The following is a 24944-nucleotide window of genomic DNA, read 5'->3' as shown; positions in this document are numbered from 1 at the left end:
TAATAATTTGTACGCTGCAAATTGACCACAACTAAGCCCAAAAAGAGATTGTATTTGAAAATAACAATAATTTCACATTGATACACATATCTATTATTTTATTTGTGGGAATACTTGAGATCAGATTTCCTAAATGAAACACATTTTTCGCTGAATTCCTGGTGATTTAACAATTACTATTATTATATATATCTTTTTACAAAAATCTTAAGGGGGCCAAAATAAATCACTCGCGGGCCAGTTTTGGATGTTGCCAACCAATGATTTAAAGTATATTTTTGTCTGTCTACCTTTCTGAGTGCCTGTTGCATCCCTTTGATATTTTAAGTACAAATTGTGCATTTTAAAAGCCTGCTATATCAGATGAAGTGCCCTTTAATATAGACCACATGGAAAATTCTATAAATGAGATTTTTCATAGCAATAAAGCTCAATATTTTGACATGTTCCTCTGTGCATCCTCTGTGACTTCTAAGAAGATTGGAACCCCTTACCACAACATTTCTCCAAGTTGTCACCATCATTGTAAAGACCAAGATAGTTATTTTGTTACTTTTACAAAGTCCTTTCTGAAGATTATTATTTATTTAATGTGATTAGAGATTCATTTTAAGGTCAACCCTGGTACCTGAGCTGAATTCCATTTTAATATGGTGAAACCTTTTTTAAATAATACTTTTTGAAAGAAATATTGAACATCTAATAGTCAAATCATAGGTGATCTGTTTCTACTCCTTTTAGGCTTTTTCTGGTGTTTTGTGGTGGAAAACTGAGCGGGTCGGCATAACACGTCAACAATGTTACCCATACTGTAGCTAGACAGGCTAGAAATGTTTTAGAAATACACAAGGGGATTGTCACAAGGGGATTTATGGCTTATTTACGCTGAAAACGTCCAACCTGTTACGGTCAACCCTGTTACTTTATTTGGCACATAATAGGCATTTACTATAGTCATTTTGTTTTTACTTAATAACCCCCTGAGATGGGAAAACATGTTTTCTATTAAATTGAACATGTGCTCTTTATGACTGAATGTTAAAATTAGAGGAAATAAATATAATCATAAAAATAAAATTATTGTATTGCTAGTGGCCAATCCTCAAAAAGGGTTTTCGTTTTTGAGATACCCCTACCCGAGGTAAAACAAAACCACAATCATGTTTTTTCACATCTCTAATATCTCCCATTCATGAAATGGATGATTGTGTAAAAATATTTTACTGCAAAAGTGGTTAAATTTATCGATATTGTGACACCCCCTAAATTCAAACAGTGCAGAATAATGTCTGGCTGGAGGGGGGAGTGGCCACAAAAACTCATGTAACACAAAATTTCAAGCTCTGATATTGCTCAAATGAAGTAGTGAGTTGTCTTCACTACATATAAAAACAAACAGCATTAGGATATCTTAATGCATCTTGAAAATATAGACCTGTAAACACTGAGATAGAATAGGCAGAAATATCAACTATGAATATTTATGATGAATGCTTTTTTGTTGTGGCTATTGTAATCTAATCGGCTCTGGGCTGAGACCGCGAAAACTGTAATTTATTGTCAATCGAAAGGTACCTCTGTGGATTGGATGTTCAGCCTCTTGCAATTACGTTAGGGGGCCAAATCCATTATGGCGTCCAGAATCCAATATGGCTGCCACAATACCATTAAATGGTGTTTTAATCACCTGTACATGTTTTAGATCTTTTAGATTTGTGTACTGTACTTACTTACTGTACTATTTTAGTGTAATTCAACCCTGGTTGGGAATCCAATAGGCCTGCCATAATTACACTCAAATAGCTTTGTCTGGATATAAAAAAGGAAGCAGTCTTCTTGGCATGGCAACACCAAGTATTCCAAGTCACAAGCCTCTGGGGATCAATGAGGCAACTCGGAGGCTCCAACGAAAGAAAAGAGAACCCTGGGCATCCTCTCTCTCGAGCTCTACAACTTGCTGTATACCAACTGTGGGTCAACGTGTGCTTCCAGGAATGGGCTCTTAAATCACTTTAAGTAATCTTATCATTTAGAAGTAAGCTTTGATTCATTGCTAGTCCAATACGTCTGACTGAATCGAACATGACCTTCCGCTGGCTCACTGCATTTATGATGCGCATTGGGATGTTCGGGTGCACTCCTATGCTCTTTGGGTTGAGCTGGCATATTTATTTTTCCCAAAAGGTTTGTCCACCCTCCTGGCCGTCTGCTTGGAGTTGCCGTATATGTTGACTTGGTGATATTATGGATGCAACCACAGATGATGACAAGCGCATTAGGCAGGTGTTCACTACAATGAATCAACACAATGTGAAACTCATTGAAAATAAATGCCATCAACTTAGTGGGCCTTGACATCATAGGAATTGCGCCTATCCAATGTCAATGCCATCTTGAATCTCCCAGTCTGCCCTGGAGTTGCCGTACATGTTGACTTCGTGACATTGGGATGCAACCACATAAGGCAGCTGTTCACCACATTGAACCAACACACCTCTCCAATGTCAATGCCCTCCTGAATCTCCCAGAACTATCCTCGATAGGCCCACTCCACCAGCAGTCCCCCCTCTGGCAGTTAATAAAGACAGAGACACCATGCAACTGGACTGCCACATGTCAGGAGGCCATTCAACAGCCAAAATGCCATCTGGAAAGTGCTGATGTGCATTGCCCTCATATGCACCTCTTTTGCTACCACCCAGGGCTGGCCAGCCCATGTGACACCTGAACTGGACTCGCATGTGAAGAATGAGCTCTCATGCTGTGGTGACTAATGCATTGGCGTGGGAAACTGTTCAGTAATCCCAACATATAAGGGCATAATGCCATCTATGGCAAACAAGAGGTCTTTAGGATGGACAAACTTAAATAAAGATGCTGTATATGATTGTGTATGGTGGCTGGGGATTGACTGTGAGATAGTGATCTCTGCTTGATCAGTTCCACCACCTCTGCAACCCCTTAACTTTCCATCAAAGCCCAGGGATAATCTTCAAATGTATATGTGTGTGGAGCTGTGCTACGTCCCTCATAACCAACGCTTCACAGTCACAGTCTATGACCTACACTCTAAGTAACCTCTAGGTAACCTGATATCACGCTCAAAAGGTTCTGTCACTCTTCATTTTTATTTAACCTTTATTTAACTAGGTAAGTCAGTTAAGAACAAATTCTTATTTACAATGACGGCCTACCAGAAGGCAAAAGGACTCCTGTGGGGACGGGGGCTGGGATTAAAAATAAAAAATAAAATATAGGACAAAACACGCATCACAACAAGAGAGACACCACAACACTACATAAAGAGAGACCTAAGACGACAACATAACATGGCAACAACACATGAAAACACAGCATGGTAGCAACTAAGGTTGCACATTTTGGGGAATATTCAGAGGTGGAAACTTTCTGTGGGAATTAACGGGAATATATGGGAATTAACGGAAATATATGCAAATTAATATTAATACCATTGTAGATGTAGATGGTAGATGTAGATGTTTTTTGCATTGGATATATTTACCATATCATATGGAGACAGAAACATAAACCTTTTACCTTATCATAAGTAGACATAATTGCAAATGATTAAGTCCTTCCAATAGAAAAAATAAAATTGTTACGAATTGAACTTTAATTAAATGAGTTGACTCTTCACATGGGATGATTTCACTGAACAACAAAAGAAAGGGAATATTGAATGATCCCCAATGATCCATCACATCTCCCAAAAACGTTTTCAACATATATCTGTAAAATGATAGTCTAGAAACTAAGGCTTTGGTTGTCTTCCTCTCAGGCTTCCATGTCTTCTCTCTGGACCTCCTCAATGTCCACCTCTTGAACATCAGACTCTGAGGCCTCATCTTCACTGTCACTATCCAACCTTGTTGAGGATGACTTGTTGTCAGGCTCAAAAAGCCTCAAATTTGCCCGGATAGCCACCAATTGTTCAACCCTTGTATTGGTCAGCTTGTTGCGTGCTTTGGTGTGTGTGTTCCCAAACAAGGACCAGTTGCACTCTGAGGAGGCTGATGTTGGTGGGATTTGGAGGATGACGGAGGCAACAGAGGAAAGAGCCTCAGATCCACAAAGTCCCTTCCAGTATGTTGGCACGACTGCCATATTGCATCTCCATCCCAAAGCCCTTGCTTGGAAGTGTACTTCGCCAGACTGCCAAGATCCAGGCCAAGGTGGCGAGACACGGTAGTGATGACACCATAGGCCTTGCTGATCTCTGCACCAGACAGGATGCTCTTGCCAGCATACTTGGGGTCCAACATGTACGCTGCGGTGTGTATGGGCTTCAGGCAGAAGTCTTCACGCTTTTTGATGCATGTCAGAACTGCAGTTTCCTCTGCTTGGAGCAACAGTGAAGTGGGCAGGGCAGTACTGATTTCTTCTCTTACATCTGCAAGCAGAGTCTGAACATCAGACAGGATGGCAATTGTCTCCCTCAATCTTTGCAATGGCTACTGCTATAGGTTTCAGGAGTTTCAGGCTGCTTACCACTTTCTCCCAAAACATATCATCCAAGAGGATCCTCTTGATGGGGCTGTCCATATCAGCAGCCCCATCAAGTGATATGGCCATTTCTTGGAGACTCCTTCCCCTCCAGGAGACTGTCAAACATGATGACAACACCACCCCAACGGGTGTTGCTGGGCATCTTCAATGTGGTGCTCTTGTTATACGCTATAACTTGATGACCCTTCACATACCTAACCATTTCCTTGGCTCTCTTGTAGAGTGTATCAATTGTTTTCAGTGCCGTGATGTCCTTGAGAAACAGATTCAATGCATGAGCAGCACAGCCAATGGGTGTGATGTGAGGGTAGGACTCCTGCACTTTAGACCAAGCGACATTCATGTTCGCAGCATTGTCTGTCACCAGTGCAAATACCTTCTGTGGTCGAAGGTCATTGATGAGTGCCTTCAGCTCATCTGCAATGTAGAGGCCGGTGTGTCTGTTGTCCCTTGTGTCTGTGCTCTTGTAGAATACTGGTTGAGGGGTGGCGATGATGTAGTTAATTATTCCTTGCCCGTGAACATTCAACCACCCATCAGAGATGATTGCAATACAGTCTGCTTTCTCTATAATTTGCTTGACCTTCACTTGAACTCTGCATCCAGCAATTAGTAGATGAAGCATGTCTGGTTGGAGGGGTGTATGCTGGGTGAAGGACATTCAGAAATCTCTTCCAATATACATTGCCTGTGAGCATCAGAGTTGAACCAGTTGCATACACAGCTCGAGCAAGACATTCATCAGCATTTATCTGACTACGTTCCTCCACTGAGTCAAAAAAACTTCTGATTCCAAGAGGACCATGAGCTGTTGCTATGGATAAGGTGTTAGAGTCATCATTTTCACCTCGAATAGAAGTAGAGAGACTTTTGTCAGAGGTTGCTTGTTGTGAGTGCTGAGAGAACTTTATGCACTTGGCCAGATGATTCTGCATCTTTGTTGCATTCTTCACATATGATTTGGCACAGTATTTGCAAATGTACACAGCTTTTCCTTCTACTTTAGCTGCAGTGAAATGTCTCCACACATCAGATAGTGCCCGTGGCATTTTCCTGTAAAGATTAGAAAAAACAACAAATACAATTCCATGTACAGATAAATAGTTAAGCAGTTAGATTAAACAACTCCTTTGTAAGATAAATGTTTCAAAATGAAACATGTATGGAAATAGGTGAATTAACACTACTCATTTAGCAGGCTCAAGCAAGCTAAAACCCACATGGCAGCAAAAACTAACTAGCAGAAATTGTTCACAAGTTAGCAATGATTTAAAACACACTTTGATGTAGGCTACTATTTACTAGTTAACAAAAAATCATGTATGTCATATACAATATATTCACCCCACCCAGTATGGTAATCAAAACTTACCAGAAAGCATGTATTCCTTGGCTCAGACAGTGTAGTAGTGTGGGCTCAATAGCATCTCATTAGTGTGCAAGATCTTGAGAATCAGCTGTACATGTGATGGAAGAATGCACTGCACATGTGATGGAAGAATGCACTGTGCATGCAGAGGGTTTCAATTCCATTGAATTATGGATAGTTTAACCAAAATATGCCACAAGACATAGATTTCCCTTATGCGTATCCAAAAAAAGGTTCACTGTTATAAGCTAACTTTTTTATGAATTTAAGCAAAATTCCCCAAATTCCCAGGCTTAACGTCACATGGAAAATTTCTGGAAAATGTCCAGAAATTATCCGGAAGGTTTTCAACCCTTTGTAGCCCTAGTAGCAACACAACATGACAACAACATGGTAGCAACACAACATGGTAGCAGCACAAAACATGGTACAAACATTATTGGGCATACTGTAGACAACAGCACAACGGGCAAGAAGGTAGAGACAACAATGCATCACACGAAGCAGCCACAACTGTCAGAAAGAGTGTCCATGATTGAGTCTTTGAATGAAGAGATGGAGACAAAACGGTCCAGTTTGAGTGTTTTTTTTCAGCTCGTTCCCGTTGCTAGCTGCAGCCAACTGAAAAGAGGAGCAATCCAGGGATGTGTGTGCTTTGGGGACCTTTCACAGAATCTTACTGGCAGAACGGGTGTTGTATGTGGAGGATGAGGGCTGCAGTAGGTAGCTCAGATAGGGGGGAGTGAGGCCTAAGAGAGTTTTATAAATAAGCATCAACCAGTGGGTCTTGCAACGGGTACACAGAGATGACCAGTTTACAGAGGAGCATAGTGATAGTGATCTGTCCTATAAGGAGCAGATCTGATGGCCGAATGGTAAAGAATATCTAGCCGTTCAAGAGCGTAATCACAGCCAACTAGCCATAGTAAATATTGGCCAAATAAATCTCTCTACCTGACTTCCAAAGGAATATAAAGGAATATGCCACATTCAGGTCTGTTTGTGACATCAATCTCACACTCTCCTTCACAACCAGACAACTAACCATTCCACTACTGGAGTATCCCCTGCATCAATTAGGCTGAGATAACATTCCAGTTAGTAAATGGTTCTCGCATGTGCTGAGTGCCTCGACCCAACTGTTGTATACATGGAAACTGTATAACCTGACAGTCAAACAGGAAGGATACTTACTGCCCTTGTCTCTGCAGCATTCCCAGAATGACCAGTTAGCTGTGTAACCTGGTCAGGCCCCAGAACTAAAACCAATACTGGCTACTTTATGTTCTCACCCTGTTAGGACACACTCATGTCCTGGTCACCTCAGACTCTTTGAATCAACCTCGCACACTTCGTTTCATTGGGCTAAATAGGGATACGGTTAAAGCCGTGCATATACGCTACTAGAGTGGCTGACTGTTGTAGAACAGGTTGCTTTCCTGTAACTTGGTTACACTACTGTGTGCTTGTGTCGTGAAAAACATCAACACAACATTTAAAAGCTAGTTGGCTTCAGCTATTCAAAACAGAGGCATGGCAGTGCCACTCATAGTTATACCAAGAGCTGTATGAAACCCTTTTAACACTAGAACCGCTAAAGCAGTTATTTTTGACCACTCATGATTTATTTATTTACAAACAGAACTGGAGTTATAACCAGTTTTAGGAGTGCATGTCATTTTTTGCTGGTTTTCCCATGTTGCCCCTGACTTCTCCCGAGAGTAGGGCCTGCTCCGCTCCTTCTGCCGATAGTTGATAATCACTCTGATAATTACCTTCGAAACTGAACCTAAACTTTACCGATTTCACACATATAACAACAGATGAAATAAAAGTAAAGTATGATGGGGAGAATGAGTTGATGCGAGAGGGGAAGCGAACGATACATAATTATGTAAATCATCAATTGTGAATGAAGAACAGGGCGGACCATTCTATTGTATTGATCTATTCTAATTATCATCTCAAAACAGTGCACCCTACATCAGTCCACTGAATCCAAGCAGTCTTATCAGTCTACTCAGGCCTAGTTGGAGTAGGCTACAGAGTGAGAGCGTGTGTAATTGTACATGCGGAACGGCTTTCAATATCTGGGAAAACATCCGGGCAGCAGGTGAGAGTCAGAATGTGGTGATGAGTCTTGTGGGCACCTGCACAGCCATTGTACTCCACAACGGTGCTGAAGAATGATAAGACAACGGGGCACAATAAAGAGAGAACCGGAGACTATTACGCACTACAACCAAACAAAGGTATGTCAAAGTGTGTCAAACCAGTGAAAGTTACGAAAATTGGGGCAACTGTTGGGACAAGGGATAACAGCTAAATGAAATCCAACTGACGCACAAAAGCACCAGATAACTGTAATTGACCATTTTTGACTGCTGTCATATTGACACTTATTACTTATATTCATTATAATGCCATACTTGTTTTTGTGCTGAGATTCACTATTTACCAAGGCCATTATAAAATGTTTAACCTACTGATGTTTCCATCATTTGACCGTGCGTCTTGGTGGTTGGGGTATTTTATTTTTATTTATTTTTATTTTAAAGAAGCTGTTACCGTCTTCCAACACATATGCTTTCTGTTTCATAGTTGTAACAAAAGCACTCCACAAATAAAATTGAACACTTGAATTTGTGTGTTTATTAAACAAAAATGTTCGTACAGTAACAAACTAATGAAAATGCTATTGTGTTATTTCAAATATATTTTTAAATTATTCTAATGTTACCCAATTCCTTCATAAACACAACCAAACAATTATTTTGCGATAGAATAAATGAAATGTGTTAATTACACTGTTAGAATGTTTTAGTCAGAGGCCCAGCAGCTCTAGTGTTCAAGACAGAATAACACAATACAAAATAAACCAGGGCAATTTATATGCAGGCAAAGGTGTTTGAATGTAATTATGTTGTCCATATTGGATTCATAATCAAATGTATTTACACCGACACAGTCTCTCATCATTTGGTTCTTTGAGTCATTATGTTTCCACCAGTGGAGGCTGCTGAGGGGAGACCGGCTAATAATAATGGCCGGAACAGGGCAAATGGAATGGCATCAAACACATGGTTTCCATGTGCTTGATGCCATTCCATTTCCCCCGTTCCGGCCATTACCATGAGCCCATCCTTCCCAATGAATGTGCCACCAACCTCCTGTGGTTTCCACATAGAAGGTTTCCACCCTTCAGGAGCCCTCTTTCCTTAGTGTGTATGTATTTTTGTCAGGCAGGATCATATAGCGCTGAGTGAGAGACCATTTGACTTGTAAAGTTGTCTATTAACCAGATACCAAAAAGTAAAGCTTACATTCATCAGAAATATTCATAATTGACATTTCCGCCAAAACTATCTCAGTGTTTACAGGTCTATATTTCCAAGATTACGATATCCTTATGCTGTTTGTTTGTGTATGTAGTGTAGACAACTGACTACTTGCATTCCACATTTTAGCAATGTCAGTGCTTGCAATATTAGGTTACATGAGGTTATGCAACTCATTCACCCTCCAGCCAGACATTATGCTGCACTTTTCGAGTTTAGGGTCACAATATCTATCAATTTAACCACTTTTGCAGTAAAATATTTTTTACACAACCATCCATTTCATAAATGGGATACATTAGAGAGGAGAAAAAAACATGCTTGTGTTTTGTTCTACCTCGGGTAGGAGTATCTAAAAAATGCCTAGGCCTGGCCACTCGCCTAAAAGGCACCTAATTGGTGGAACAACGCGATTCTATCTTAAGTGCAACATCCTTTCTGTATTTTCCAAAAGATTAAAGTTTTCAAAAACATTCTGCATTGCATTCATTTCAGTCTGGATAAGCACTTGCATTGAAAATATATGCCACATCGGTTCAAGTATCTGTTCATTCACATGTTCCAGTATCAAAAGACATTGAAAAACATTTCGGTACAATTCTGGTAATGAATGACACCTTTGGTGAATGTTCCATTCCAGAGTAATACCTTGACTGAGGCATAACTGAATGGATTATTCTGTACTCTCTTTACCATTCTTGCCTTGTACATCTATAGTATGTCCCTCTTTTCAAAAGAACATCCAACAATCATTTAACACACACAAAATATGATTTTGCATTTACGAAGTGGTATAAAGTTTCACTTCAAGTTTTTCTTAGTGCTACAGCCTGCCCTATTCAAAAAACACATTGTACAGTCCTGTACCCATGTACAGTATGCTCCAGTGTTTGGTTTGTCCATCGCTTACCCTAGACAGACAGGCCCTGGCCAAAAGTAGTGTACTATACAGGGAATAGGGTGCCATTCCAGACACGACCACAGACTTTGATGACTAGATAGCCATGCAGACAGACAGACTTACATTAGCCTGGATGATGACCAGGTAGCGGGTGATCTCCTCGTAGTTGAGCCTCTCCCTCAGGACCATCGAGCCAGAAAGGGTGAGCGGGATGTCAAACGTCCTGTTGGACATCTGCGACACAAAGAGATACAGTACCCTGGGTTAAGAGTGCACTCCACTCAGAAAAGCTCCCCCTTGCCTCATTCATTGTCTGCCAGTACGAGTGCAGAGATCTCGGGTGTAGAGATTGCCTCAACAGGACATTTATGGCCTTGTGACCCCTACCTAGTGATATGAGTAATACGGTAATAATCGAATATCTCTAGCAATCTTTTTAGGCTGTGCAGTGTGATTGCCATCAGTCGTGGGTTTAAAGAGAATCAGATTGGATGGGTCAGTCAGTAAGTATTGAGATGTAACATACCGGGTCATTTGGGTTGTACTGGATGATGTATTCGATCTGTCCGTTTGGGCCGTCATCAATGTCCAGGGCTCCATTATTCCCAGTGAAGCCGGAGAAGATGGTGGTGCCAACTGGGGTCAACTGTGAGACATTATTACATCGTTATGACAATACTAACGATCCAAACTATAAAAAGAAGTCTCCACACACTTGAATCAGATGTAAGTGTCAGTTTTCCTGTGTTAAGCATTCGGTCGACAACAACCTTCATCAAAACACTAACGATCCAGCCATTCTGAGTAAAACATACAGTAAGGGCTAAACCAACATTAGGGCTGGGAATTGCCAGGGACCTTACTATACTATATTATCACGAGACTTAGGTGCCCATACGACTATTAAGATTCTCATGACTCTAGATGTTTTGTGATTCAATACTGCAATTTTATTGCGATTTGACATTCCTGACATATTTCTCACTATACTGTACGTCTGCTGCAGAGAGACAAGAGAGAGCATGAGAAAATGAGTTTTGACCAGTCATGGAAACAAAAGTGCTGGAAACAATATTGGATCACTATTTTAAAAGAAGATGGAGAACAAGCTATAGGATGAAAAATACTGCAGTTTTGGTGCAGGTACAGTCGACAATAGCGCTAGCTAACGCTACCTAGCAACAAAAAAAGTAGCTATATAATATCATCAAAAATAACATTGCGATATGCAACTGTATCAATTTTGACCACGTCACTAACCAACATGCTATTGATTTGTTTACAGACAAGCATATTGCGGTGAAAACAGGAGTAGTTAGGTTTGAAGTGACTGGTTGCGCAACAACATAATCCCAGTTGGATTCTGAGGTGGCTAGCTCAGCCAATCACCAACAAAGCCTTGCTCTTGGTCTTCTGAGAGGGGTGAGTGATTCACAGCACTAGAATGCTTCCTTTCAGCTGTCATACCTGAATCCCACAGTGGACCGCTATCAGATGTGAGAAGAGAAGGTAATAGTTTAGTGCCTGTTGGCAGCACCAAGGAAACCTGGGTATTTTAGCTCCTGAAATGCTACTCTGCTGCTCTTGTATCTGACTTTTCAGGAACATGAACACACAAAAGATGTCAGATACAAGAGGAAGAGAGGAGAGAGTTCAGAGAAACACTACTGACATCAGCTATGGTTTGACTGGTACTGTAAAAATGTTTTCACTGAGCCGAATAGGGAAAAACCTAATAGAAACCCACAGCAGGGACCCCAAATGTAATTTCTAAAGAGGTGCTGTAATGAAAAGTAGAGGCACGATTCCATGTTTCCCATTTGCAAAAATTGAAATCTACTCTGTCGTCTTCGGCAGAATAGGGACAGCCATACACCCCATCCATTCTGCAATGTTGTAAACCGCAGAAATACATAAGCATGCATTATTTAGGAGCTAACATTATTTAGGACAGACCTCATTGGGATGCAAGGCTCTCCCAGCGCCAACCAGTCACAGACACACCTCTGGGAGCACATCACTCCTCCACGTCCCTTAGTCTGCACATCAGCGCCTCGGTGATAAACATTGCGTAACAGACTATATGCATGAAGGCCGCCGTAATGAATGAATTAATCTAGTCTAAAGAAGTGTACAGTGCCTTTAATAACCAAGGGGTTACTGCACGTCTTAGTAGTGTATTTATTGGGATACACAAGGAGACGCCAAAAGATTCTCCCCATATGAGATAACAAGGTGTTGAAAGGTTAAGTCGTATCTAGAGCTGTCTAACGACTAATTGCCTGATTAACAAGTGTGAGCGATTCAGCCTTGACTATAACTCTTGATGCCAGTCTCAGGTGAAGGTGTAGTTAATGGAATTTCTAAACAGGGTCAAGGTCTCACAAGAGCATACAGCTAGCAAGCATGATTGCCATTCACTAACTCCTCCATCCTCCGGGCTTGCAACTTCAGCGAAAAGTTGGAAAGCATGCAAATAAGGCTCTCCAGATACTATATGGCACACAGTACTGTCATGCCAAGTATGTCCACGTGTGCAGTCAAGATCTCACATTAGCAGATGTCTTCATCTCCACAACATACTTCCTTCAACCGTGAATACCTCTAACTGTTGTTATATTGCTCTCCGCTTCGACGGCCCTGTAGCTCTCCACTATATGGGCTTAAAAAGTTGACTGATGGACGGGAAACTCTGCATTCTATTGGACCCCTATCTCCGTGTCAGTTGAACATTTCAGTCACACTTTGTTTGGATAGTCCGGTTTTTCCCATCTGTAGTTGCTCTACAGGTCAACTATCTGTCGATAAGCAACTATTTGGGTTGCGGTTAGGTTTAGAATAAGGGTTAGGGTAAGAGTTAAGTTTAGGGTAAGGGTTACATTTAGGGTTAGGATGAGGGTTAAGGTTAGAGCTAGAGCTAGGGTTAGTAGATCGTTTAAATGTTGCTGATAGTCTGTAGAGCATCTACAGATGAACGATCCAAATAAAACCAACATTTCAAACTGTGTGAAAACAAATCTATAGAGCAGAATAATGAAAGCAACCATTTCCAATAGTTTGAGAACAGAAGCTTCTGCAGGGGCTGTCTTCTCTGTCTGCTACTCTGAAAGGCTGCTCGCTAATGAGCTCAATCTAACACAGAAACACTCATGGGACCCATTTTCTATTAGGGAAAAGCGGCAAAATCACCATGTAGCTACTTTGTCCCCTGGTGGGACACCTCAGTGGGACACAAGCCGCTCTGGGGCCCTCTATGCCCAGAGCCCATGGAGAATGTACTGTTAAACCACATAGACCCATGGAGGTCCAACTGTTAAACCACCGAGACCCGTGGAGGTCCCACTGCTAAACCACAGAGACCCATGGAGGTCCCACTGCTAAACTACAGAGACCCATGGAGGTCCCACTGTTAAACCACAGAGACCCATGGAGGTCCCACTGTTAAACTACATAGAGACCCATGGAGGTCCCACTGTTAAACTACACAGAGACCCATGGAGGTCCCACTGTTAAACTACATAGAGACCCATGGAGGTCCCACTGTTAAACCACATAGAGACCCATGGAGGTCCCACTGCTAAACCACAGAGACCCATGGAGGTCCCACTGCTAAACCACAGAGACCCATGGAGGTCCCACTGTTAAACCACAGAGACCCATGGAGGTCCCACTGCTAAACCATAGAGACCCATGGAGGTCCCACTGTTAAACCACAGAGATCCATGGAGGTCCCACTGTTAAACCACAGAGACCCATGGAGGTCCCACTGTTAAACCACAGAGACCCATGGAGGTCCCACTGTTAAACCACAGAGACCCATGGATGTCCCACTGCTAAACCACAGAGACCCATGAAGGTCCCACTGTTAAACCACAGAGACCCATGAAGGTCCCACTGTTAAACCACAGAGACCCATGGAGGTCCCACTGTTAAACCACATAGAGACCCATGGAGGTCCCACTGCTAAACCACAGAGACCCATGGAGGTCCCACTGCTAAACCACAGAGACCCATGGAGGTCCCACTGCTAAACCACAGAGACCCATGGAGGTCCCACTGCTAAACCACAGAGACCCATGGAGGTCCCACTGTTAAACCACATAGAGACCCATGGAGGTCCCACTGCTAAACCACAGAGACCCATGGAGGTCCCACTGCTAAACCACAGAGACCCATGGAGGTCCCACTGCTAAACCACATAGAGACCCATGGAGGTCCCACTGTTAAACCACCGAGACCATGGAGGTCCAACTGTTAAACCACATAGAGACCTGTGGAGATCCCACTGCTAAACCACAGAGACCCATGGAGGTCCCACTGCTAAACTACAGAGACCCATGGAGGTCCCACTGCTAAACCACAGAGACCCATGGAGGTCCCACTGTTAAACTACATAGAGACCCATGGAGGTCCCACTGTTAAACTACATAGAGACCCATGGAGGTCCCACTGTTAAACCACAGAGACCCATGGAGGTCCCACTGCTAAACCACAGAGACCCATGGAGGTCCCACTGTTAAACCACAGAGATCCATGGAGGTCCCACTGTTAAACCACAGAGACCCATGGAGGTCCCACTGTTAAACCACAGAGACCCATGGAGGTCCCACTGTTAAACCACAGAGACCCATGGAGGTCCCACTGTTAAACCACAGAGACCCATGAAGGTCCGACTGTTAAACCACAGAGACCCATGGAGGTCCCACTGTTAAACCACATAGAGACCCATGGAGGTCCCACTGCTAAACCACATAGAGACCCATGGAGGTCCCACTGCTAAACCACAGAGACCCATGGAGGTCCCACTGCTAAACCACAGAGACCCATGGAGGTCCCACTGCTAAACCACAGAGACCCATGGAGGTCCCACTGTTAAACCACATAGAGACCCATGGAGGTCCCACTGTTAAACCACAGAGACCCATGGAGGTCCCATTGCTAAACCACAGAGACCCATGGAGGTCCCACTGTTAAACCACATAGAGACCCATGGAGGTCCCTCTGCTAAACCACAGAGACCCATGGAGGTCCCACTGTTAAACCACATAGAGACCCATGGAGGTCCCATTGTTAAACCAGAGACCCATGGAGGTCCCACTGCTAAACCACATAGAGACCCATGGAGGTCCCACTGTTAAACCACAGAGACCCATGGAGGTCCCACTGTTAAACCACATAGAGACCCATGGAGGTCCCACTGTTAAACCACAGAGACCCATGGAGGTCCCACTGCTAAACCACAGAGACCCATGGAGGTCCCACTGCTAAACCACATAGAGACCCATGGAGGTCCCACTGTTAAACCACAGAGACGCATGGAGGTCCCACTGTTAAACCACATAGAGAGCAATGGAGGTCCCACTGCTAAACCACAGAGACCCATGGAGGTCCCATTGTTAAACCAGAGACCCATGGAGGTCCCACTGCTAAACCACATAGAGACCCATGGAGGTCCCACTGTTAAACCACAGAGACCCATGGAGGTCCCACTGTTAAACCACATAGAGACCCATGGAGGTCCCACTGTTAAACCACAGAGACCCATGGAGGTCCCACTGTTAAACCACAGAGACCCATGGAGGTCCCACTGTTAAACCACAGAGACCCATGGAGATCCCACTGTTAAACCACATAAAGACCCATGGAGGTCCCACTGTTAAACCACAGAGACCCATGGAGGTCCCACTGTTAAACCACAGAGACCCATGGAGGTCCCACTGCTAAACCACATAGAGACCCATGGAGGTCCCACTATTAAACCACATAGAGACCCATGGAGGTCCCACTGTTAAACCACAGAGACCCATGGAGGTCCCAATGTTAAACCACACAGAGACCCATGGAGGTCCCAATGTTAAACCACACAGAGACCCATGGAGGTCCCACTGTTAAACCACATAGAGACCCATGGAGGTCCCACTGTTAAACCACATAGAGACCCATGGAGGTCCCACTGTTAAACCACATAGAGACCCATGGAGGTCCCACTGTTAAACCACAGAGACCCATGGAGGTCCCACTGCTAAACCACATAAAGACCCATGGATGTCCCACTGTTGGGCCATCAATGTTAAACCACATAGAGACCCATGGAGGTCCCACTGTTAAACCACAGAGACCCATGGAGGTCCCACTGCTAAACCACATAAAGACCCATGGATGTCCCACTGTTGGGCCATCAATGTTAAACCACACAAAAAATCTCCAGAATAAAGGTCTCCAGAATAAAATGTGGGAAGATTCTACAGTAGCTATAGTTACAGTAATTTTAATGACCACAGTCTTAGTCTCTTCAACAGTCAAAAAAGCTCCATGGGAATAAATGAAATTAGATTTGAAGTTATTACCGTACCTACCAGTCCACAGTCACTGAGCAATGGCTAATATTTCACATTTTTACAGCCTTTCCCAAATTGTATGGCCCTATTCAGGTTAAACGGACTGAAATATTCAATACTAAGTAAATGAGATACTGCTCAATGGTGGCCTGTGACCTCGGAGCGAGAGTCAGACACATCGTCTTGGACTGCAATAAAAGATTTAACTAGCTTGTCCCGGGGGTCTCACCTCGTTTATGGCGACATAGTAGCGAGGCTTCTGGAACTGGGGCGCGTTATCATTGCGATCCCTCACAACGATGCGCACCTCGTGTCGAATGATGCTCCCGACCAGCTCGTTGGTGCACTGGACCTGGACCACGATGGAATGGATGTAGGAGGGGGGCTAGAAGGGGGAAAAAAATAAGCATCGTTTCAGAAGGAACCAAGGACAGCAGGGGACAGAGAGTCATTCGTCTCCTTTCAACTGGTTCACACGGAACAACATGACTGGGATTGATGTGTAGAACATGTAAAGAAAGTTATGCTTCAGATCAGACGTATGCTTTGCTCTTCGATAATTTTCATCTCTGCTATTATCATAAACTACTCTAACACCGGTACATAACATATACCATTTAGCCAACGTTTCTATCCGGCGCACTGTTCAAAGTGCACAGTTCAGTGCATGTGCAGTACTTTTCTTTCAAGAATGGATAGGTTTGTTGCTTACACACTGTACATGTTTAATAGGAGAATGTAAAGAAACACAACGTGGCTACAGTATGCTGTGAAGCTTATTTTACCTCAGGATGTATTTGAAGGGAATGTAAATGTGTAGCTAACTTGCAGTAAACAGTTTTTTTTCTTTAGAGTAACCCAAACCCCACAGCAAACATATGAATAGTCATCATAGCGTGTTTGAATGCTTACATCTCGGTCGAGGGCCCTGCCGGTGCTGTTCAGGTAGAGCCTCTGTCTGACCGGGTCCAGTATTACCCAATGGTTGTAGTTGTCTCGGAGGGAGAGAGAGATGGTTCTGCCTGGGTCTTCCGCTCGGCCTTGGATTTGCATATTCTCAACCAAAAGCGTTCCTTATGAGACAAAAGAAAAGTGGTTGATTTGAAATGCAGCCAGGAGTTGATTGACAGAGCTGTGATAAATATACCTGCTGAGAGCAGGTTTTCCCTAGGCAGCATTCCCTTGTGTTGTTAATCTCACTCTTCTCGAGTGCTCTTTTACGAGCTATTGTTACGATCTTTCAGAAAAGCAGGAGTAGAGAGCAGTGTGCCCAGGAAAACAAAGCCTCACACTCATAGAACTTATTTTCTGACAATGAAAACATCTTCCTATAGAAAAACCTCAACAACTGCTTGACTGAAATGTTTTCAAATCAAAGGAGACCATTTGAATGATACAAAACGTCTGAAAATATGTCTTAAACTATTGGTTTATAAAAACCAGGTAGGCGGCCAAGCTAAAATTACATTTGAGCTCTTGACCACCTTGTCTGAAACATGCTGCTTTCCCACACACACTTTGCTGCTGCAGTCCAGATAAGGACTAAGTGCCTGTCTGGTACCAAGCTTTGATGAAGCCCAAGCCTGAAGGTACCGCAGTCCATGTACATTCATTCTAATTCAGATAAGCACTGGCCAGTTCAGCCCTGATAATTACACAGTACCTGGATACATTAACATTTTTACATTTGAGCCATTTAGCAAACACTCTTATCCAGAGCGAGTTACAGGAGAAATTAGGGTTAAGTGCCTCAAGGGCACCAGCAAATTTTTAACCTAGTCGGCTCGGTGGATTCAAACTAGCGACCTTCCGGTTACTGGCCCAACGCTCTTAACCACAAGGCTACACACACACACACACCACACCTTTTCTGACATCAACTGTTGTGCAGTTGGAAAGGCAATCAAACTTCAAACCCATGTCTAGCCTACATCCAGTATGCAGCTAGGCCCGAGGGAAGTCAGGGGAAGGGCAGACAGGCCCACGTGTCTCTTTCTCCTTTGCTAGCCAGGTCATGGCTGGTCCAGCCTGCTGTGATGCGTCTCACACTAACGCTGGAGACAGTTGGAGCCCACTCACTGATACAGAACCAGTCAAAAGTTTGGACACACCTACTGATTCATGGGTTTTTTCTTTATTTTTACTATTTTTTACATTGTAGAATAATAGTGAAGACATCAAAACTATGAAATGGAATCATGTAGTAAGCAAAAAAGTGTTAAACAAATCAAAATATATTTTATATTTGAGATACTTCAAAGTAGCCACCCTTTGCCTTGATGACAGCTTTGCACACTCTTGGCATTTTCTCAACCAGCTTCATGAGTAATGATTTTCCAACAGTCTTAAAGGAGTTCCCACATATGCTAAGCACTTGTTGGCTGCTTCCAACTCATCCCAAATCATTTCAATTGGGTTGAGGTTGGGTGATTGTGGAGGCCAGGTCATCTGATGCAGAACTCCATCACTCTCCTTCTTGGTCTTGGTGTTTCGGGTCATTGTCCTGTTGAAAAACAAATGATAGTCCCACTAAGCGCAAACCAGATGGGATGGCGTATCGCTGTAGAATGCTGTGGTAGCCATGCTGGTTAAGTGTGCTTTGAATTCTAAATAAATTACTGACAGTGTCACCAGCAAAGCACCCCCACACCTCCTCCTCCATGCTTCACGGTGGGAACCACACATGCAGAGATCATCCATTCACCTACTCTGCATCTCACAAAGACACGGCGGTTGGAACCAAAAATTGCAAATTTGGACTAATCAGATCAAAGAACAGATTTCACAGGTCTAATGTCCAATGTGCTTCATGGCCCAAGCAAGTATTTTTATTGGTGTCCTTTAGTAGTGGTTTCTTTGCGGTCACAACTTGCAGACTTGTTTACGTGCTGCTGTGCGTTTTGTTGCCAACCTTACTTTGCTACCTGACAACTTTATGGTTTTTACTTTTTAATTACCGTTTATATTTTTTGTTTTTCCCCTCACTCAACTTTTTTTCATTAAACTTTTTCACTCCGGACATTTTATCTGGACATGGTTCGTCAGGACTTCCAACAGCCGAAGCTAAGTAGTAACATTAACATGATGCCTTCTAATTGCAGTCGCTGTACTCATAATATACAGGAGAACGATCGCCTTACGTTGAGGATAGCTGTGCTGCAAGCCCAGCTTCAGACGCAATTGTTAGGCAAGGGTAATTTCAGTGTAGGAAAGGATGAAACAGCATCTGTGCCACCAGTAATTACAGATAGTAACGTTAGTATAAATCCCCTCGCACGGTCCCCGCAGCCGGACAACTTTCTCATGGCTTCTAGAGGGAAATGCTGTAGGAATGCTCAACCGGTGTCGCTCATTCAGCCGACAGAAACTTTCAACCGGTTCTCCCCATTAAGCAATGAGTCGGGGTCAGAGGCCGAGCCTTCTCTGGTCTCTACTCCTCCCGTTACATGGTCTGAGACGCCGAAGCTTCCCACCATTAGCTCTGACAAATTGAAAACCCTAGTCATTGGCGACTCCATTACACGCAGTATTAGACTTAAAACGAATCATCTATCGATCGTACACTGTTTACCAGGGGGCAGGGCTACCGACGTTAAGGCTAATCTGAAGATGGTGCTGGCTAAAGCTAAAACTGGCGAGTGTAGAGAGTATAGAGATATTGTTATCCACGTCGGCACCAACGATGTTAGGATGAAACAGTCAGAGGTCACCAAGCGCAACATAGCTTCAGCGTGTAAATCAGCTAGAAAGATGTGTCGGCATTGAGTAATTGTCTCTGGCCGCCTCCCAGTTAGGGGGAGTGATGAGCTCTACAGCAGAGTCTCACAACTCAATCGCTGGTTGAAAACTGTTTTCTGCCCCTCCCAAAATATATAATTTGTAGATAATTGGCCCTCTTTCTGGGACTCACCCACAAACAGGACCAAGCCTGTCCTGCTGAGGAGTGACGGACTCCATCCTAGCTGGAGGGGTGCTCTCATCTTATCTACCAACATAGACAGGGCTCTAACTCCTCTAGCTCCACAATGAAATAGGGTGCAGGCCAGGCAGGCTGTTAGCCAGCCTGCCAGCTTAGTGGAGTCTGCCACTAGCACAGTCAGTGTAGTCAGCTCAGCCATCCCCATTGAGACTGTGTCTGTGCCTCGACCTAGGTTGGGCAAAACTAAACATGGCGGTGTTCGCCTTAGCAATCTCACTAGAATAAAGACCTCCTCCATTCCTGCCATTATTGAAAGAGATCGTGATACCTCACATCTCAAAATAGGGCTACTTAATGTTAGATCCCTCACTTCAAAGGCAGTTATAGTCAATGAACTAATCACTGATCATAATCTTGATGTGATTGGCCTGACTGAAACATGGCTTAAGCCTGATGAATTTACTGTGTTAAATGAGGCCTCACCTCCTGATTACACTAGTGACCACATCCCCCGTGCATTCCACAAAGGCGGAGGTGTTGCTAACATTTATGATAGCAAATTTTAATTTACAAAAAAAAACGGCGTTTTCGTTTTTTGAGCTTCTAGTCATGAAATCTATGCAGCCTACTCAATCACTTTTTATAGCTACTGTCTACTGGCCTCCTGGGCCATATACAGCGTTCCTCACTGAGTTCCCTGAATTCGTATCGGACCTTGTAGTCATAGCAGATAATATTCAAATTTTTGGTGACTTTAATATTCACATGGAAAAGTCCACAGACCCACTCCAAAAGGCTTTCGGAGCCATCATCGACTCAGTGGGTTTTGTCCAACATGTCTCTGGACCTACTCACTGCCACAGTCATACTCTGGACCTAGTTTTGTCCCATGGAATAAATGTTGTGGATCTTAATGTTTTTCCTCATAATCCTGGACTATCGGACCACCATTTTATTACGTTTGCAATCGCAACAAATAATCTGCTGAGACCCCAACCAAGGAACATCAAAAGTCTTGCTATAAATTCTCAGACAACCCAAAGATTCCTTGATGCCCTTCCAGACTCCCTCTGCCTACCCAAGGACATTAGTGGACAAAATCAGTTAACCACCTAACTGAGGAACTCAATTTAACCTTGCGCAATACTAATAATAATAATAATAAGAAACTAGCTCCCTAGTATACAGAAAATACCCGAGCTCTGAAGCAAGCTTCCAGAAAATTGGAACGGAAATGGCACCACACCAAACTGGAAGTCTTCCGACTAGCTTGGAAAGACAGTACCGTGCAGTATCGAAGAGCCCTCACTGCTGCTCGATCATCCTATTTTTCAACTTAATTGAGAAAAATAAGAACAATCCGAAATTTAAAGAGAGGATGGCTTTCACTTCAGGCTTTCACTTCAGCAGTAATAAATTCAGGAATTTAAATTCATAAATTCAACTTCTTTGAGGAAAAGATCATAATCATTAGAGAACAAATTACGGACTCCTCTTTAAATCTGCATATTCCTCCAAAGCTCAGTTGTCCTGAGTCTGCACAACTCTGCCAGGACCTAGGATCAAGGGAGACACTCAAGTGTTTTAGTACTATATCTCTTGACACAATGATGAAAATAATCATGGCCTCTAAACCTTCAAGCTGCATACTGGACCCTATTCCAACTAAACTACTGAAAGAGCTGCTTCCTGTGCTTGGCCCTCCTATGTTGAACATAATAAACGGCTCTCTATCCACCGGATGTGTACCAAACTCACTAAAAGTGGCAGTAATAAAGCCTCCCTTGAAAAAGCCAAACCTTGACCCAGAAAATATTTAAAAAACTAAATCGACCTAAATAGAGTCTTCCATTCCTCTCAAAATTTTTAGAAAAGCTGTTGCGCAGCAACTCACTGACTTCCTATAGACAAACAATGTATACGAAAGGCTTCAGTCTGGTTTTAGACTCCATCATAGCACTGAGACTGCACTTGTGAAGGTGGTAAATGAGGCTTTGCCTCTGTCCTCGTGCTCCTAGACCTTAGTGCTGCTTTTGACACCATCGATCACCACATTCTTTTGGAGAGACTGGAAACCCAAATTGGTCTACACGGACAAGTTCTGGCCTGGTTTAGATCTTATCTGTCGGAAAGATATCAGTTTGTCTCTGTGAATGGTTTGTCCTCTGACAAATCAACTGTAAATGTCGGTGTTCCTCAAGGTTCCGTTTTAGGACCACTATTGTTTTCACTATATATTTTACCTCTTGGGGATGTCATTCGAAAACATAATGTTAACTTTCACTGCTATGCTGATGACACACAGCTGTACATTTCAATGAAACATGGTGAAGCCCCAAAATTGCCTTCGCTAGAAGCCTGTGTTTAAGACATAAGGAAGTAGATGGCTGCAAACGTTCTACTTTTAAACTCGGACAAAACAGAGATGCTTGATCTAGGCCCCAAGAAACAAAGAGATCTTCTGTTGAATCTGACAATTAATCTTGATGGTTGTACAGTCGTCTCAAATAAAACTGTGAAGGACCTCGGCGTTACTCTGGACCCTGATCTTTCTTTTGACGAACATATCAAGACTGTTTCAAGGACAGCTTTTTTCCATCTACGTAACATTGCAAAAATCAGAAACTTTCTGTCCAAAAATGATGCAGAAAAATGTATCCATGCTTTTGTCACTTCTAGGTTAGACTACTGCAATGCTCTACTTTCCGGCTACCCGGATAAATACGGCTGCTAGAATCCTGACTAGAACCACAATATTTGATCATATTACTCCAGTGCTAGCCTCCCTACACTGGCTTCCTGTTAAGGCAAGGGCTGATTTCAAGGTTTTACTGCTAACCTACAAATCATTACATGGGCTTGCTCCTACCTATCTTTCCGATTTGGTCCTGCTGTACATACTTACACGTACGCTACGGTCACAAGACGCAGGCCTCCTAATTGTCCCTAGAATTTCTAAGCAAACAGCTGGAGGCAGGGCTTTCTCCTATAGAGCTCCATTTTTATGGAATGGTCTGCCTACCCATGTGAGAGATGCAGACTCGGTCTCAACCTTTAAGTCTTTATTGAAGACTCATCTCTTCAGTAGGACATATGATTGAGTGTAGTCTGGCCCAGGAGTGTGAAGGTGAACGAAAAGGCTCTGGAACAACGAACCGCCCTTGCTGTCTCTGCCTTCCCCTCTCTCCACTGGGATTCTCAGCCTCAGCCCCTCCTGTCTCAGCCTCCAGTATTTATGCTGCAGTAGTTTATGTGTCGGGGGGCTAGGGTTAGTCTGTTATATCTGGAGTATTTCTCCTGTCTTATCCGGTGTCCTGTGTGAATTTAAGTATGCTCTCTCCAATTCTCTCTTTCTCTCTTTCTCTCGGAGGACACTGAGCCCTAAGAGCATGCCTCAGGACAACCTGGCATGATGACTCCTTGCTGTCCCCAGTCAACCTGGCCGTGCTGCTGCTCCAGTTTCAACTGTTCTGCCTGCGGCTATGGAACCCTGACCTGTTCACCGGACGTGCTACCTGTCCCAGACCAGCTGTTTTCAACTCTCTAGAGACAGCAGGAGCGGTAGAGATACTCTCAATGATCGGCTATGAAAAGCCAACTGACATTTACCTCTGAGGTGCTGACTTGTTGCACCCTCGACAACTACTGTGATTATTATTATTTGACCATGCTGGTCATTTATGAACATTTGAACATCTTGGCCATGTTCTGTTATAATCTCCACCCGGCACAGCCAGAAGAGGACTGGCCACCCCTCATAGCTTGGCTCCTCTCTAGGTTTCTTTCTAGGTTTTGGCCTATCTAGGGAGTTTTTCCTAGCCACCGTGCTTCTACACCTGCATTGCTTGCTGTTTGGGGTTGTAGGCTGGGTTTCTGTACAGCACTTTGATATATCAGCTGATGTAAGAAGGGCTATATAAATACATTTGATTTGATTTAGCAGCAATTCGACCATGAAGGCCTGATTCACGCGGTCTCCTCTGTACAGTTGATGTTGAGATGTGTCTGTTACTTGAACTCTGAAGCATTTATTTGGGCTGCAATTTCCGAGGCTGTTAACTCTAATGAACGTATCCCCTGCAGCAGAGGTAACTCTGGGTATTCCATTCCTTTGGCGGTCCTCATGAGAACCAATTTCATCACAGCGCTTGATGGTTTTTGCGACTGCACATGAAGAAACTTTTTCCGGATTGACTGACCTTCATGTCTTAAAGTAATGATGGACTGTCGTTTCTCTTTGTTTATTTGAGCTGTTCTTGCCATAATATGGACTTGGTCTTTTATCAAATAGGGCTATCTTCTGTATACCACCCCTACCTTGTCACAACACAACTGATTGGCTCAAACCGAAGGAAATTAAGAAGGAAATTAATTCTACAAAGCACACCTGTTAATTTAAATGCATTCCAGGTGACTACCTCATGAAGCTGGTTGAGTGAATGCCAAGAGTGTGCAAAGCTGTCATCGAGGCAAAGGGTGGCTACTTTGAAGAATCAATTTTTTTTTAAACAAAGAATTTGTTTAACACTTTTTTGGTTACTACATGATTCCA

General features: G+C 43.2%; 1 protein-coding gene across 1 annotated transcript in view; it reads right to left on the bottom strand.

The window, feature by feature from the left end:
* LOC120029668 (protocadherin-15-like) overlaps positions 1-24944 on the bottom strand; it is a 224724-nt gene that overhangs the window by 122701 nt on the left and 77079 nt on the right. Inside the window, exons 4-7 of the mRNA XM_038974947.1 lie at positions 17386-17546; positions 16703-16858; positions 10662-10781; positions 10259-10369 (exon numbers count right to left, since the gene is read on the bottom strand). Of these exons, the coding sequence (XP_038830875.1) occupies positions 10259-10369; positions 10662-10781; positions 16703-16858; positions 17386-17546 (548 nt within the window). The remainder of the gene's footprint in view (positions 1-10258; positions 10370-10661; positions 10782-16702; positions 16859-17385; positions 17547-24944) is intronic.

Source organism: Salvelinus namaycush, chromosome 35 (assembly GCF_016432855.1).
Source record: "Salvelinus namaycush isolate Seneca chromosome 35, SaNama_1.0, whole genome shotgun sequence".
Taxonomy (NCBI): Eukaryota; Metazoa; Chordata; class Actinopteri; order Salmoniformes; family Salmonidae; genus Salvelinus; species Salvelinus namaycush.
This window is presented reverse-complemented; position numbering and strand designations above follow the sequence as displayed.